Consider the following 17,217-nt stretch of genomic DNA (forward strand, 5'->3'; position numbering starts at 1 on the left):
GAGAGAGAGACAGAGCATGCGGGCAGAGAGAGAGGGAGACACAGAATATGAAGCAGGCTCCAGGCTCTGAGCTGTCAGCACAGAGCCCGATGCGGGTCTCGAACCCATGAACCAACCACGAGATTATGACCCTCTCTGCCACCCCTCCACTCGCACTCTATGTCTCTGTCTCTTTCTCTCTCCAAAATAAACATTTTAAAAAATTTTTTAAAAACAACAATAAACATTTATTCCTCAAAAAACATCTTTTTTAATGTTTATTTTGAAGAGAGAACAAGAGAGAGAGGGAGACACAGAATCTGAAGCAGGCTCCAGGCTCTGAGCTGTCAGCACAGAGCCCAATGCGGGGCCCGAAGCCATGAATGGTGAGACCATGACCTGAGCCAAAGTCAGACGCTCAACCAACTGAGCCACCCAGGCGCAATACCCATCCCCAACCCTCCCCTCCCTCCCACCCCCCATCAACCGTCAGTTTTGTGAACATATTTTAAAACTACCATAGCCAGGAAAACAAACCATTCTAGATATTGCAAACACACACACACACACAAAGGTCATACAAGCAATTGGTGCTCACCACTGGTGGGGCTCGCGGTGGTGAAGGTCAGGGCCAGGGGGGAATCGCACCACTAGCTCTCAGGTTACTTTACCACAGTTGCTCTCCATAGATTCAAAGCTGCTGCTGCCACTCGGTCAGGAAACTTCGGGAAGCCACTGCCGGGGTCACTACAGCCCCATGGCCCCAAGCCTGACTGGTGGGGAGTATGGACTCCAACATTCGGCCCGCATGTCTGCTGCTACAGAGGAGAAAAGCATGGCTTCCACCTCCTTCCACCTCCGCCTTCCAAATTTCACACAGGTACGCTTTATTGGCACAATTCTGCTGTCGAGGGAATCTGTCAACGATGGTTCGTGGGTTTCCAGGACCTGCAAAGAAGGGGCTAGAAATGGGTGTCAAGAGCCAACCAACATCATCCAGCAAACCCCTCCTGATGGGGGGGTGTTCAAAGGCTTTGTAAAAGGGGGGTGGTGTCCACGTGGAGTAACCTGGTGGTCGTGTTTCTAAGTCGGAAACCCTGAAAGGTGTCATTCTAGCTGGGCAGCAGGTGAGGCGCTGGATGCTGACGACATACACTCATCCCCAGAGGTGACTGGAGAAGCGCCTGGAGTTGATTCTTAGTTTCATCTCTGGAACGTTCTCACTGGAATTAAAGCTGGATGGACTATTGGCAATGCAGTATCTGAGAAAACATAGCCCCCATTCAAAAGGGCTGCCAGAGAAAAGATCTCCACAGGGAAACATGTTTTCTCAAAATACAGCCTTTGGACCTCTATACGCAAACATCCCTGGGATGCTTACTTAAAAAGCTGATCCTGAAAATAATTTAATTTCAAAGGCTGTTGGGGCACCTGGGTGGTTCAGTCAGTTGAGCGACCGACTTCGGCTCAGGTCATGATCTCACGGTTCTTGGGTTTGAGCCCCACGTCGGGCTCTGTGCTGACAGCGCGGAGCCTGGAGCCCGCTTTGGAGTCTGTGTCTAACTCGCTCTCTGCCCCTCCCCCACCCCCCTGCTTGCACCCTGCCTCTCTCTCAAAAATAAATATTAAAAATAAAAAAATTAAAAGGCTGATCCTGCACACCTCCCCTGATGAAAACAAACAAAAGCAGACACTACTTAAAGTAATCCAGACAGATTTCAGTCAGTAACATAGTATTGCAGTGCCGTAGGGGAAAGGGTTCATCGTGAGCAGGCACCCGACTGGGATTATTACAGAGGTGATGGGGTATTTCACAGGGAGAATGAGGGACTAGGGAAGGGAATGAGTGGGGGGCTCTATAATCAGAAGTGAAAGATGACAAAAAGCAGGAAGGGACGCTGGCCCATATGAGACCCATCTGGCTTTGCTGACACTTCTCAAAGTTAAGCTCCTGCCCTCTCACAGAAGCTGGGAGACAGGGGCCCGATCTTCAGGCGTTGGCTGGACTCAGCAGCCAATCCTTTAGACAGCCGGGAGTTTTGCAGGCAGGCACTTTAAGGGAGGCTAGGGTCCTACTAGGGATGCGGCCACGAGCTGCCAGCAACCACGTCCGTGTTTGTTCGCCTTCACAGGCCAAGCAAGGTCGAATCAAGAAGAGGGCTCGGAGGAGCCTGGCGAGCATTTGGAGAAAGAATCTGTCACCCTCCGAACCCACATGCCCACCCCTCCTGAGCCCATCCCCCAAACAGAGGGACCACTTTGACAGGCCTTTTTATGCTCACCAAACGACTGAAGTAGGACAAGGCGGACGGGGAGGTGGGGGAAGCAGAGGTTCTCCGGCTTCTTCAGGGCTGGAGGTCGGCAGGGATTTGGGGGTGGGAGACGAAGGGCAGAGCAGATTGAGGATGACCAGGAGGCTCAACTGGATTCTTAACCTGGGAGTCCCGACTGGTCATGCTGGCCGGCTCCTGCCCCCACGGAGGTCAGGGCCTCTCAGTCCTGAGGACCACCAGGCACGACCAGCTCTGGCTCCTGTGGTCCTGGTGGGGGTATGTTGTTGAGACCTGGGGGATGGCGTGGAGCACCAGCTGGGGGGCGGGAGCACACTCATTCAAGAAGAAGAAAAGTCCCGAGGCCCAGAGCAGAGGCAGGAATGGTGCTTAGGCTGCGTGTGTTTCCAGGGCAGCGGCAGAGAGCGGTCTGGCGCCACACTGTGGAGGAAATGAAGATTTCAACGGTACAAAGGCCTCGTCTGGATGAGGGCTACACCCCAGGGTGGTAGAGCAGGAAAACAGAAGGAGCCTGGCTCCCTGACATAAGAGCCACCGAACCAGCCCCAGATCCAGTACTTAACCGGATTATCATATGAGAGATCAAGAAGCTGCTTCTTAAAAAAATTTCTTTTCAATGTTTACTTATTTTTGAGAGACAGAGACAGAGCACGAGCAGGGGAGGGGCAGAGAGAGAGGGAGACACAGAACGTGAAGCAGGCTCCAGGCTCTGAGCCGTCCGCACACATCCCGACATGGGGCTCGAACCCATGAACGGCAAGATCGTGACCTGAGCCAAAGTCAGACACCTGACCGACTGAGCCACCCGGGTGCCCCCAAGAAGCTGTTTTTTAATTTAACCCACTGTTGGGGCGCCTGGATGGCTCAGTCGGTTAGGTGTCCGACTTCGGCTCAGGTCAGGATCTCACCGTTCGTGGGTTCAAGCCCCACATCGGGCTCTGTGCTGACGGCTCGGAGCCTGGAGCCCGCTTCAGACTCTGTGTCTCCCTCTGCCCTTCCCCCACTCAATCTCTGTCTCTGTCTCAAAAATAAATAAACATTTAAAAACAAAGGAATTAAAGGGCGCCTGGGTGGCTCAGTCGGTTAAGCATCCAACTTCAGCTCAGGTCACGATCTCGGGGTTCGTGAGTTTGAGTCCCACATCGGGTTCTGTGCTGTCAGCCTGTCAGCACAGAGCCCGCTTTGGATCCTCTGCCCCACTCTCTCTGCCCCTCCCCCGCTTGCACTCTCCCCCCCGCCCCCCGAAAAAAAGGATTAAAAAAAAAGAATTAAAAAAAATCACTTAACCACTGTTGTGTTGGGTCTCTACTGCAGCAGCTGAACCTGTACGTAACCTGATAACGGAGGGAATCCATGTATCTGTTATCTTTTGCCACAACAGTGCTAACTAATAGACCATCCTCAAAACTCAGAGGAGGCTGGGAAACCGATTCTCACAGGTTGGCCGTTACCGCTGTACTTTAATGCCCTGCTGGCTGGATCGGCGCTGCTTCTCACTGCTGGTCTTTTCTCCCTGTGTTGCTGCCGGGACCCAGGCTGAAGAGGCAGCGGCTACCCAAGAGAAGCGTAAGAGAGCAAGCAAAAGAGCCATCGGGCCTCTTCGAGCCTAAGCACGGAACCAGCCCCCAGCCCCAAGCCAGGGGATGGGAAAGTACACTGTGGCCACGAGGAGACACAGCAGGAGCGGGGATGCGGGGAGGGCCCATAATTCTCTCTCCCAGAATGTGACAGAGTCCTGGGTCAGAGGCTACAACACGGTGGCCCTGCTCTTCTAGGCGTCACCTACGAATGGCGCAGAGTGAAAGACAGCGTCCGTCCATGTGAAGACTCAACCGCAGTTCTCTATCAGGTCAGGAGCCCTGACAAGACAAGAATCACATCTCCTTCCTCTTCCCAACGCCTAGGGCCAGGCCCTGCCCTCAGGGCTGACTCAGGGAGATTACTGGGTGAATCTGAGACCATTTCTTCACTCTCTGCGTCGGATTCCTTATGTGATACAGACTGACCTCCTAAAGGTCAGCACACAGTGCTAGGGGTTTGCCCGCAAAGCTGCAAAGGGACTGTGCCATTGGGAACTGAGATGTGTACCTAGGTCTGTCTACACCGCATCCTGGATCCACTGCCTGCCAGAGGGACCTCCAGAAGAAAGGACTTCTACAAGTTAAATATCGCAGACTTCACACTCCAAAGGAGAACCGTTTGAAGAGAGCCATGGTTAACCCTGACGAATGCCACCATCACCACAGAATTCCAGGCACCGGGCATGTGGGTAGAAAGCATATTTTAGGGCAGTGACTCATGGTAAGTCGTTTCCTCCAGTCCCTAAAACGGGCTATTCAATGTCAAGCTGTCTCAGGCTCAGGCTGATAACAGGGCAGCCATAGGGGACCTAGTGGGAGCTGCGTTGTCACGGTCCAAGTCTGTACGCACCGCTTGTATAACCTGCCCAAGTTCACAAAGACAGGATATCAGTCGCCGCTCTTTATGCTCCCAGTGAAAGAAATCCAACTAAAATATGCTTAAGCCAAAAATGTCATACGGTGTATCGGCTCACATAACCGGGAAGCCTAAGATCTTCAAGCTGGCCGCATCTAGCGCTCAAACGTCATTCTCTCCCCAACTATCCCTCAGTTGTGCTTTCCTCCATGACGGCTTCAGGCCACAGGATGGATGCCCCAAGACTGCAAAGATAGTCCTTAGTAACTCCAACTCTCCACTGAGGTTGAGCAAGCCTCATAAAGGAAAGCCAGTCTTCAAAAAGCCTCTGATTGGTCTGCTTGGACCCTGTATCTGGCAGGAGGAGACCCTGATTGGCCAGCCATGGTCAGCGTGCACCTGCAAGGTGGGCCTTAAACCAGTACTTAAGTCTCTGCTAGGGCACAGGAACTGAATAGAAAGTCAAGAGAGGGGGTTGTCTCACGGCAAGTTGAGGGGGCGAGGTGACAAATGGAAGACCAGACATTGAGGCTAGATTGAACTAACCCTAAGCCTAAACTTTGAACAGGCTTTCACACGTTCATAGATGCTATTGTGAGTAAAACACAAATTCACTTAAGAGCAGGAGTGCCTTCATAGTAACTTTTGGTCTTTCTGTATTTTTTGTCCCAATTAATAGATATCGAAAGGATCCCTACGATCACGAGCAGGTCCGAAGACCATTCTATTTTTTAATATTAGAAAGGGATTCTTAACTGCAGATTAAGAGAGAGAGTAAAGAAAGCAAGAAGAGAAGGGAGCCAGGAAAACCCCAGCCCAGGAAGCAGCGAAGGAAGGTTCCAGGACAGCAGCGTATGACAGGTCAAGGAGGTAGCCGAGGGAAACGGCACTAACTGTCATGCCAGAGCACTGGAGCGGAGTGGAGGAGTGATCGTGGCGGGCAGCACAGAAAGAGAAGGAGAAGAAATTAAACCCCGGGGGGTCAGGGGACAGAAACGAGTGCCATCGGACTACATGAGCAAGCTCTGCGGTGAACAATGCTTACCTAGTCACAATTCTGCAACCACTATCAATCATGGGGCAAGAGTGACAAAACTAAACCCCAAGAATGGAATGGGTGGGGGGTGTTAAAGACCTAACTCCTTGCCTGTGTTGCTAGGAAGTCCACAGATAGCGTCTAAAATGGGTGAATCAGAGCACCTGGGTGGCTCAGTCGGTTGAGCGTCTGACGTCAGCTCAGGTCACGATTTCACGGTTCGTGGGTTCGAGCCCCGCATCGGACTTTGTGTTGACAGCGCAGAGCCTGCTTGGGATTCTCTCTCTCCTTCTCTCTCTTTCAAAAAAAAAAAAAAAATTAAAAAACTCTTTTAAATGGAAGAATTAAGAGCTAGAAACACAAGATAGGTGGAGATAAGCACCAGAAGATCCAGCGAGAGGTAAGGAGGACCGAGGACTGGCGAGCTGGCCCAGGAGGGTGGGGATGGTCGAGGCAAGAAGCTGCTGCGGGTCATTCTGTTTCCTCACCACTTCATTTCGTACTATTTGAACTGTAAACTATGTGTGATAACATTTGGGAGGCTTAAAGAGTCCATTCTTTTGTCAACGGCACCTCAAAGCTGTATTTGTGTCCAACTTTATTGAGATAGAATTGACACATAATTTTTACGAACCCTTTAAATCCATTTTTTAAAGAGAGTGGGAAGAACCAGCTTCCTGCAACAGAAGCCATGAGAACATTACCTATTCCGGTTTCAAAAGAAATGGTGGCATTAGTTCTGCTTAGATGATTTCGGTCAGAGACCAAGTAAGCATACATCTGGGGTTCAAACAAGAGAGGCTCTCACTCCAGTGCTCAAAGACCAGTTAGAAAACGGAGATCTGACTGAACTGGGTAGGTACGAATTAGCCAAAACTGTAACAATAATAATAATAATAATAATAATAATAATAATATAGCTAGTTATCCTCAAGTGCTTACTTCAGACCAGAAACCGTCCTGAGGATATTATCTTATTTAATCCTCATGGCAACTGATATTTTCCCCAATTTACAGATGAGGAACTGAGGCTCAGATAGTTTGGGGAACTTCCCGGAAGTCACACACTCTGGCCCCTCTGCCTGAGGCGGAGGGGCCTCAGCGTGTTGTGATTTACTTCTCTTTTCTAACCACCAATCAAACTTAGAAGTTTCTATCTCTGGTGCCATCTCGAGGGGCCTATGAAAACCACTGACTGTGGCAGTGGTCTCAGGCCCACACTTGCTGGGTTGTGCTGGGCCCTGCGCTGTCTTAGGGAAGGCCTAGAAAACAGTATGGGGTAGAGCCGGTATTCAAACCTAAGCATTCCCGGCTCCAAAGCCCACTTGCTCGGCCACTGAATTATGCTAGTTCTCCAGCTAGAATCAGAGCTGGGTGAGGATCCCACCTGTAGTAATTATGAGTTGTATGGCCTTGGGCCCCCAAGTTCCTTAACCTCTCTTAAGCCTGTTTTATCATCTATGCCATGGGGATAACAATGGTGCTTACCTTCAGGGTGGTTGCTAAGGATAAATCAAAATTCCTATCTGGCAAATAGGAGCCTCTATTTTCCACACCTGTTAAATGCCTTGCCCTTCAGCTCCTAGGTTAAGGAGAGATTCTCACATTTTCTCACCCTTCAGATCCACGGGTGGTAGGGCAAGAGACAGAAAAGGTTTGGGTCAAGGCTAAATACTTGGACCTCATCCCAGAGTGACTCTCCAGGGCAGGGGCGGGGTTCAGGAATCTACACCTTAGACCCCCGAGAAATTCAGATGCCTGCAGTCCTCCTGCCTGGCTTTGAATGACTATGCGTAGTGCTTGAAATCTGACAGACCAGTGCCTTTGTGAGCGTCTGAGCCCTTCCTGCACTGGCCTCCAGCTGTGTCTGTGCCTCCTCCCTTTCCCCATTGCCCAATCTGTCTTTATCTCCCCCTTCCATTCTAAGCCCCCTCCCCTTACTCTAGCCTTACTTCCTAGCTTCCTCTCCACCTCTCCGTGCACCCTCCCCTGAGCTCAGTCTGCATTCCTACCCACCGGCCGTTTCTCTACCAGTCTCTTCGCAGGCATTGCCCTTTCCTGTGTCCACCCGGAAGGCTCAGATAAAAGTTGCTTCCGCCAGGATAACCTTCAAGGCCTCTTCCCTGGCACCATGGCACTTTGCACGTACCTTTATTATTGCTCAAATAACAGGGTAATGGGAGATTTTTTTTTCCGGCCTCAGATTACCTGGTGGACTCGTGGCCCACGAATGGTGGAAATGTGCGCCAGAGTAAGATGGAGAGAGGAGGACAAGCCCGTAGACTTTGCAGAGGGGCCGAGAGGCCTGAGAAGTAAGAGAAGACCAGGAGACAGGGGCTCCTGAAAAGATAGATAAGAGATTACCATGCGGGGTTCCCACAGCTTTTGCAGACAGCGGCTGCGCAAAAATTCATTGGAAGAACTGAGGAATGTTGCTGGCTCCATCTGGGGGAGGGCATGCTTGTATCAAGACACTGATGCTCTTGATGTGCTATAATTATAACCAGAAACACTATCCTTTTGCCCAGGAAACTGGATTTCCCAGTAAATTCCTTACTTTCCAAGTTGTTTAACGCTAAGATAATGCTTTGCTTCTGTGTCCTTATTTATTTATCTTTAACGTTTATTTACTTTGGAGAGGGAGAGCACAAGCGAGGGAGGGGCAGAGAGAGAGAGAGAGAGAGAGAGAGAGAGAGAGAATCCCAAGCAGGCTCTGCACGGTCAGCGCAGAGCCCAATGCAGGGCTGGAACTCACAACTGTGAGATTGTGACCTGAGCCGAAGTCAGACACTTAACCGACCGAGCCACCCAGGCATCCCTCCGTGTCCTTATTTCTAACTTTCTGTTCAACTGTTAACCATACTAAATGTACTCAGATTCATCTAGTCTAAAATCGAGGAGAGGTGGTTCTCGCTCCTAGAGACAGAATTATTGAAGAGGCAGCCCGCACACACTCAGGTGCCACATCTCCAACAGCTGGTTTTATAAATGGAAACAGGCACTGGGACCCCTTCTTCTCCCCTTCCCAGAAAGGCTGATGGAGAGCCTGGCCCAGATCAGTGGAGCTTTCTTCCAAGAACTGTCCCGTTCCCAGACCAGCCCTGTAGACACCCCCAAAGTCCCCCTGGACCTGCAGGTAGCAGTACCTCTCCACCCCAGTACTCACCCCACACTCAGGCCCTAAGATCCCACTTGACCTGAGCCTGCAGGTATGAAGTGTCCAAAGCACAAGACATCTGTCCCCACCCCCACCAACACACACTCTTGACCTTTTGTTCTGGGTCCATGTGAAAGAGAAATGTCAACTCTACCAAGTAAAGGAAACAAACAACTTCCTGGCTAGATGAGAATAACCAGAACCTTAAGCTTCATGCCTGGGGGCTGACGGGTACCTAAAGGTGCTCCCTTGGTGATAGGGGTGATCAAAACCTGTATGCTTGTCCTGAGAACCACCAGGCGGGAAGCACCAACTGCACTGATGCCCTCAGGGAGGCAAAACTAGGGTAGACGTTATTGGTCCGATTTTACAAGTGGGAACCTTCCGGGCAGGAGGCCAACAGACAGCCTCGGTAGACAGCACGGTAGATAGTGCTGTGCCCAGGCAAGGTCGTGAACCCAGAAGGCGGCCGGGATCTAGTGAGACGCAGACACTGCTGGGGGCGGGCAGTAGGACACGTTCCGCCCGACACTGGTGGGCTAGCCTGGTGGCCTCGCCTCTTCGTGCGCATCTCGGGTCGCAGAGTCCCCAGCCTCCCAGATCACTCACCTGCTCTGGAGCTGGGAACTTGGGCTTTCCTGAGCGCTGGCCCCGCCCCGAGGCTCCGCCGGCCCTGCGCTGGGCTCCGCGGTCCGGGGGCGGGGCCGGACGCCGAACCAACGTGATGGCGTCAGGCGCCGCGAGCGCCGTTTCCTGTTGTCCCTGGCCCGGAGGCCGCAGCGCCTGGTCGGAGGCTTAGGGGCTGCAGTGGCCAGGAGTGCCCCGCGCCCCCTCCCCGCTCCCTCTGGTGAGTTAGGGGTCAGAGGGCGAGGAGGGTGAGAAGGGGACGGCGGGGCCGAGACGAGAACGGGCGATGGGTCACCAGCCCTGTCCGTGATCGCAAACCCTTGGTTGCTTTGAAACTGTCCTGCTTCAGAGCCTTTTCCCTGCCCGGCCTGAGCCCCGCACCCTACCCCACTCGGACCCGAGCCTTCAGCCCAAACAGCCAGTGCTGACCCGTCCCCTTCCTCTTCTCCACCCGTGACCCGAGCCCAGCCCTTACCCTCACCCCTTCACCACTGGTCTTGCGTAAGTGCAGCCACACTCGACCCCACGGTAGCCCACTTCCAACCCCTAGGACAGCCACTTCCCTCCGCCTCCCTCTAACGCATCTCCTTCTCACCCCTCAACCCCTTTGGCAATCCCAGTGCTCCACGCAAACCTCCTCGAGCCCCCCCTCCCCCTCCCCGTCTTTCTGGCTTACCCCTTTTCAGGCTCAGCTTTCTTATCCCAGCCCCCCTGCTCAGCCCCCCAAGGTCTGCTCAGCCAAAACACCCACCTCCCCCCACTCATTTAATACCTACCACTACAGTAGATGCCCTATTGCGCTTACCCCCCTCTTCTTGATAACTCTGATCTCAGCCCTATCTCAAGTCTTGTATGTATCTTCTTGCCCTCACCCACTCAACCCCTAACTTCCAAGCCCACCGCATACTTTCTTTCCATCCCCAGCCAGCCTGAGGACACTTCATTCCTGAGTCTTTGCTAAACCACCCCCCAACTCTTGCTGCCCTAGTTCCCACCACCCCTACCCAATCTTGTTAGATTGACGTCTTCCTATCCCCATTTCAACTCTTCATCCCAGCTCTGTGCCCACTCTTCCCTTGATGTGGTCCCCATTTGATCTGAGAACCTAGTGCAGTCCCCTGCCAACCCCACCTGCTTTCTCAGAGCCAGGCACTTGCCGAACACCTCAATTGAGGCAGGGCCTCAGATGGTAAGTAAGTGTGGAGGAGTAGAGATCCTTCTCCCGTGGGTCAAGTGCTTTTCCTGGATGTCAGGCCCCCTGTACCTGTCCTTAAGGATTGTATTCCTGGCATCCATATTACATTACTCGCGTTGGCTGCTGGAATGATAGGTATCATCCAAATACCTGGAAGGTGAGGGAGCTACTCATTCAGCTGGGGCAGTGGAAGCTTATCACTTCCTTTTGGGTGACGATCTGGAGAAACTCAAGCGGTTCCACTGTGTGGGGTTGGCTGTGGGCACAGAATCATGTCCATGTGCATTGCCCTGCCGCTCAGAAAGGACCCTCACCCAGTGCTCCTCCTGGCCAGAACTGGTTGTAGATTAGTCCCGCTACCGAATGTGCCAGAGGTGACGTTACATGTTGTGAAGAGTAGAGATGAGTGGATCCTGGGGACGCCGAGGCCTCCGTGGAGGCTGTTGAATTGCTTCCTCTTTTTGCAGGTGCTGGATCATTGAGTTTTGACCATTTTGATTACCCATGAACACAGAGAGTCAAGTTATCTCAGAGTAGCTAGACATTCTTGAGGCACCCAGGCTCCATGGTTAACATTTATAATCTCCTGGGATTTGGGGGTGCACATCCCCTCTAAGTTCTGGTGACCAAACTCCAAAGGATTGGCCACTTGACAGCCATTGTAAAGGACCCCAAAGAAGACCCCTTGTCTTTGCTTGCATTTATAGTCTCACGCCTTTGAGAATCGGATGTCCTTTTACCTTCAATATCCCCTTCCGTTAAGGTGTGATCTCTGAAGGGTTTCAGCCTGTTGGCAGCTTGGTGTAATGGAAGGAGTTCCGCAGTGACCCCACCACTGAGAAGTTGTATACCTCAACTTCTTACAGTCTGAAACGGTCTGAGCCTTTTTATTTTACTCATCTGTTCATTCAGCAAGTATTTTGTGAGCACCACTGTGTGCCGTGCACTGTTTGAAGCATTAGAAAGACAATGGTGAATGAGTCAGGCAAAGGTCCTGCTTTCATTCACTCAGAGTTTGGTCCTTGCCAGAATCTTAAGGGATCTGGGACAAGAATATGGGAGAGATGGGTGTTGTTGGATGGAAGGAGGGAGGGAGGAAAGAAAGATACCCAGTGTTCCTAGACCTCACATTTCTGGCCTCACCCACTAGCCTTTGGACTGGGAATCACGAGCTAGAAGTTGCTTGCCCTCCAGCTGATATTCAGTTGCTTTGTCGCCCTACCCACCCCCCCCCCCACACCCATCCCACCCCCCACAGGGCTCTTGTCTAGAAATCCAACTTTCTTCAGGTAGAAGGAGGTGCTGTTTACTCAGCACTCACATGTCTGAAGTATCAGCTGTCTTTCTGAATCAGAAGATAACTTTGTCATTTGTTTCCAGCTGAAAACCCTGACTCATCACCTGGTACAGCAGCTGGAGGGCTTAAACACCGGCCTGTTGTCGTGCATAGCCAGGTGCAGGATCGGAGTCAGGCCGTAGAGACGAGGCTGTCGCGGATGGCGGGGAAGTCTCTAAGAAGAAGAGGTTGCTGTTTACTGATGAACGGAGTGTTTCGAAAGTGGTGAAGCCAGGTTATCCATTTCTTCTTCTAATGTAAGTCTCATCTGAGTCCTTCTCCTCTTTTCGTTCTTCCTTAGTCTCTGGAGGAAGTGAAATTGGATGTTTATAGAAGGCCAGGCAGTATCACGAAGAGAATCAACCCCAACGATTCCTTCCTGTGTGTTGGAACATTTGAGGAGGGACAGCTCGGAAACCTGGCTGCCATGGAAAGGACCTGTGGTCAGCTAGTTGGGGCCACAGATCTGATGGGCAAGATTGTTTCTTGTCAGTGTTAGGCCTTCTTTGATAAGGTGGAGCTTCTGAAGAGTCTGTGAATAATAAGTTTGCCTGAAACTCTTTGAACCAAGGACCTGGGACAGTATGAACTGACGAAAGGCACAGAGCTTGGAATGAGAAAATTCTGTCCCTCACCTGAGGCATGTTTCTACTGAGCCTCAGTTTTCTCTTCTGTGAATGAGGGATACTCATCCTTCTCTCACAGGATTGTTTTAAGAATTAAATGAGGATAGAGAATGAGATCCTGTGCCAGAGTGAACCAATACAGAGGGGCAGAGGTAGACGAAGGGTGACTTAAGAGTTTCCTAAAGGCACACGGCACTCACCTTTTCTGCTCCACTGTATCAGGGATGTTTGAACTCTCTACTTGCTCTCTTTCTTCTGGGTCTCCTGAAGACCCACCCCTCTTTCGTTTGCTTCTTGGTGTCAGTGAAGACAGCTCTGAAGATAGAAAGTGAAACCAGTCCCATAGCATGGTAGATGGGGGTCTGGCTCACCCAAGGAGCCTGCTGGAGTGCTGACCTAGCAGTCAGGAGACCCAGAGCCCAGAGATCTCACATCGTAGATGGTCGTGGTCCTGCCTCTGAGCCATTTCCTGCCTTCCTGAGGCGTTCTAGAACCGACAGGCCTATGTAGGTAGGGAGCTTTGGCTTCCTGCAAGGAAAGATGTGCCCGGAACTTTGGCCTGACCCCCACGTCTCAGTTCTGTTTTGTGAATTGTCAAGTGGCAATTCTTCTAGGTTTCTCTGCACTGTTGTCCTTTTGTGACGTTCCCGACACTGTTTTAGGTCACAGTTGTCTCTTGTCTGGCCCTGCTCTGACCTCAGTGTCAGTTTACTTTGTTTTTTCAGCAGACCCTGACTTGGCCAGAGCACCCACTTAATGATAAGCCTCCCTCCCTCCAGTGAATATTATATTCAGTGAATTAGTTGATGAGGCCTCAATGGTCTTCCTCTTCAGATTGCTGAGGCCCAAGCCTTGAGGCCGGCTGAGGGAAGGGCAGTTTTAGGGCTTGAGGCTCTGTCTAGAAGGGCAGGCCCCCGGAATTGCCAGAGGGGATTGGATGCCAGGGTCTCAAAGCCAGCGAGCCTGAACGTGGCCTGCAGGGCTGCGTAGGGTAGCCTTGAAGAAACCCAGCCTCTAGGATCAGGCACGGTTTCAGGACCGACTCTATAGTATGTCCCCTTCTCCCGGTGCCCTGGTGGCCAGAGCATGGAGCTGGTCTCCAGCGAAGGGTCCTGAGGATTCCCAGTGGGTAGGAGCTGGGAAAGTGGTGGAGGGAGAGACAGTCTGATGGGCTGTGGCCAGGGGCTAGTGTTCCTCCTGTCAGTCTGTTGTGCGCTGACCAGAGCTGGTTTCGTGGGGGCCGTCCTCCACACACCTATCTGCCTTTGCATGTCCTTACTTAGGAAGGTCGGCGCTGGGTCCTGTTCACCCTCTGCCGGATCCAGAGGCCAGGGCTTGAATCAGAGCGTCTTTCATCATTTAGGGCCACCCTGCCATTCTCCATGCCTCACTGTTCGCCTGTAAACCTTTCCTGCCAGACTCAACCCTGATGCTCCCTTGCATCCCGCCACCTGGGCCCCCAGCTGGAGAGCCCTCCTCCCAAGACTTCCCTGCCCCCTCCCCAGCCACCCCTTAGCCCTAGCTCACACCCGCCTCTTCCAGAAGGGTGGATGTCATCCTGGCCGAAGGTGGTAGAGCCCGCCACTGATCAGCCCTGGGATCTTGGGAAGTTCCCTGACCTGGGTCAGCTTTGATTTATCTGGATAATAAAAGAGCTCGCCTAGGGTGGTTACAAGGAATGAATGAAGCAATGTGTGTAAACAGTACAAAATCCATTCATCATGCCTCCATTTGATAACTTCTTTGGGCCATAGGTTTTTGAGAACAGAGACAGCGATGACCTATTTTTTGGTGTCCCTCCATGCTCGGCAGCGTGGTCACTAGAGATCTGTTTAGATGGGAATGTGCCTGCCCAATCCTGGTCCGTCCAAGTGGCTGGGGCGGTCCAGGCGAGCCAACAGCCACCCCCCGAGGCTCAGGTTGAGCCCCCCCCCCCCCCCCACCTAAGCCACCCCCGGGGGGGTGGGGGGGAAGCCAGTGCCCTGAGGGATTTACCTGTGTACTGACTTCAGGTAGTTGAGCGGACTCATTCAGACAGTGGCCTTTGCCTATAAGGCTTGGCCACATCCAACCGGGGTAATAGATACCATTTATCCTTAGTACCGTCAGGCACTGTGCTGGGCGCTTTCCACATTCATAACCTCCGTTTGAGACGTCTGCCGTGGTGCCCCACCTAGCATGCCTAAGTGGTTAGTGGCAAATCGAGATTCGAACCCGTGTTGTTTCCCTTTAGGCGTGTCCCTGTGCTGCTCCAGCTGGACCCTCGTGCCTGGAGGGGAAGCAGCTATGTAGCAAGAGGCCCTCCCTTTGGAAACTTCCTTCAGTTGTGCTTGTCCCTGCCGAGCTGGCAGACATCGGGCTGGCACAGGAGTCAGAGGCTCCGAATGTGAATTGTGAGCCCCTGCTTCCTGGTCCACGTGGGCTCTTGGCACCTCCAGCGGCAGCATCCCCCTCGCACCCTTAGTTCTGTATCCAAATCGGCCCCTCATTCCCTGCTTTTTTGTGCCAGCGTTTGGTGTGGCATACAGAGGCCTCTCCATGCCCTGATTAGGGTGGACCCACCCACGGCACATAGGATTCCCCACCTCCTGAGATTCGAGCCCTCACATTTCTTCTCTTCCCTTGTTTCCTTCCTTAAAATCCACTCTTGGCTTTTACTTTTGAATTCAGAGGCCTTTGCATTGCAGTTTGAGGAAGATGGGCTGACCCGCTGCCTGCTGGGGGGAGGGGGAGAATTGGCTGGGGGTGGTGAGCTGGAACCTGCTCATCTGGCCGCGCCGTCTGTCTCTGCAGGTGTCATGTGATTCTCCGAGGGAGCTGCAGTGTGAGCGGAAATGCTCTCGGTGGTGGAGAATGGACTGGACCCCCGGGCTGCCATCCCGGTAGGCAGTCGGAGAGGCTCAAGGGTGGGGAAGGGGGCACGGGACAGCCATGTCATTGGTCTTCCTCACTTTGAAATGAATGAGTACTGTCTGGAAAGCGAGGCTTCGGGCTGAGAAAGAGTTATAGCAGAAGCAGGCTCTGAGGAGACCCTGCCCTTTCTAGAACATCTTATTGGTGATAGAATGGGAATTGATAAAAAACAACGGATTTTAATAGGGGCTGCCTGAAGACCAAGGATTTCTCAAAGGAAGTCATACATATGGGGCGCCTGGGTGGCTCACACGGTTAAGCGTCATGATCGTAAGCGGCTCATGGTCTTGCAGTTTGTGAGGTCAAGCCCTGCATTGGGCTCTCTGCTGTCAGAGCAGAGCCTGCTTTGGATCCTCGGTCCGCTCTGTCTCTGCCCCCTCCCCCACAGGCACATACATGTATGCACATTCTCTCTCTCTCTCTCCCTCTCTCTCCCTCTCTCTCTCTCTCTCTCTCTCTCTCTCTCAAAAATAAGTAAACATTAAAAGAAGGGGCAGCTGGGTGGCTCAGTCGGTTGAGCATCCGACTTCGGCTCAGGTCATGATCTCACGGCTCATGGGCTGGAGGCCCGCATCGGGCTCTGTGCTGCCAGCTCAGTGCCTGGAGGCTGCTTCATATTCTGGGTCTCCCTCTCTCTCTCTGCCCTCTCCCTCCCATGCTGTCTCTCTCTGTCTCTCAAAAATAAATAAACATTAAAAAAAAGAAAAGAGGGCATTAGGGTGGCCTGGGTGCCTCAGACGGTTGAGCGTCCATTTGGCTCAGGTCATGATCTCACGATTTGGGAGTTTGCTGCTGTCACTCCCTAGCCCACTTTGAATCCTCTGTCCTCCTCTCTCTTTGCCTCTCTCTCTCTCTCTCTCTCTCTCTCTCTCTCTCCAGTCAAATAAGCAAACAATAAAAGAAGTATATGACCCATAAGTCATATGAAAAGATGTCTAACATCAAAAGACTGCATACTGTATGACTTCATTTACACAAAATGTCCAGAATTGGCAAATCCATAAAGACAGAAAGTAGATTAGTAGTTGCTAGGGGTTGAGGGAGAGGGGACTAGAGAGGAGTGACTGCTCATGGGCACAGTGTTCCTTTTTGAGACAATGAAAATGTCCTAAAATTAGGTAGTGGCTGTAGTTTCACTATTCTGTGAACATACCAAAAATCACTGAACTGTATAGTTTAAATGAGTGAATTTTAGGCAATGTAAATTGTGTCTCATTAAAGCTGTTATAAAGAAAAAAAAAAAAAAAAAAAACAGGGGCTCCTGGGTGGCTCAGTTGATGGAGCGTCCGACTTCGGCTCAGGTCATGATCTCACGGTCCGTGAGTTCGAGCCCTGCGTCGGGCCCTGTGCTGACCGCTCAGAGCCTGGAGCCTGTTTCAGATTCTGTGTCTCCCTCTCTCTCTGACCCTCCCCCGTTCATGCTCTGTCTCTCTCTGTCTCAAAAATACATAAACATTAAAAAAAAAAAATTTTTTTTTTTAAAAAAAAAAGAACATTCGACTTTTCAAAGAACATTAACATGAACTGTTTGGGCTAAGATAAAAATAAAACAGTAAAATATTTATCCATAATCCTATCAGCTAACAGTTCAAACCAGGTTTTCTGTATTCCCTCCCAATCC

The 17,217-nt window shown here is 51.8% G+C and overlaps 1 protein-coding gene and 1 long non-coding RNA gene across 7 annotated transcripts in view; one reads left to right on the forward strand and one right to left on the reverse strand.

The window, feature by feature from the left end:
* On the reverse strand, positions 1 to 10,975 carry LOC144615343 (uncharacterized). Of its 3 annotated transcripts, XR_013553748.1 has the most exons (4): positions 9,509 to 9,523; positions 5,907 to 6,039; positions 1,048 to 2,690; positions 1 to 927 (listed from the first exon to the last, which is right to left on the reverse strand). It is a non-coding gene; the product is annotated as an uncharacterized LOC144615343 (long non-coding RNA). The 3 variants fall into 3 exon arrangements; XR_014137178.1 differs by lacking the exons at positions 5,907 to 6,039; positions 9,509 to 9,523 and adding an exon at positions 10,872 to 10,975; XR_014137177.1 differs by lacking the exons at positions 5,907 to 6,039; positions 9,509 to 9,523 and adding an exon at positions 3,558 to 5,889.
* The window catches only part of LOC145712422 (pleckstrin homology domain-containing family M member 1-like), a 20,443-nt gene continuing 12,885 nt past the window's right edge, over positions 9,660 to 17,217 (forward strand). For 2 of the 4 annotated variants that reach the window (XM_081794800.1, XM_081794803.1), the window contains exons 1-2: positions 12,222 to 12,314; positions 15,477 to 15,565. In XM_081794800.1, coding sequence (XP_081650926.1) covers positions 15,518 to 15,565 — 48 coding nt within the window. In that variant the 5' untranslated portion in view covers positions 12,222 to 12,314; positions 15,477 to 15,517. Of the gene's footprint in view, positions 9,747 to 12,221; positions 12,315 to 14,916; positions 15,077 to 15,476; positions 15,566 to 17,217 lie in introns of those variants that run through there. The other 2 variants (XM_081794801.1, XM_081794802.1) reach the window with 2 other exon arrangements.

Source organism: Panthera onca (assembly GCF_046562875.1).
Source record: "Panthera onca isolate mPanOnc1 chromosome E1 unlocalized genomic scaffold, mPanOnc1 haplotype 2 h2.Chr16_ul_4, whole genome shotgun sequence".
NCBI lineage: Eukaryota > Metazoa > Chordata > Mammalia > Carnivora > Felidae > Panthera > Panthera onca.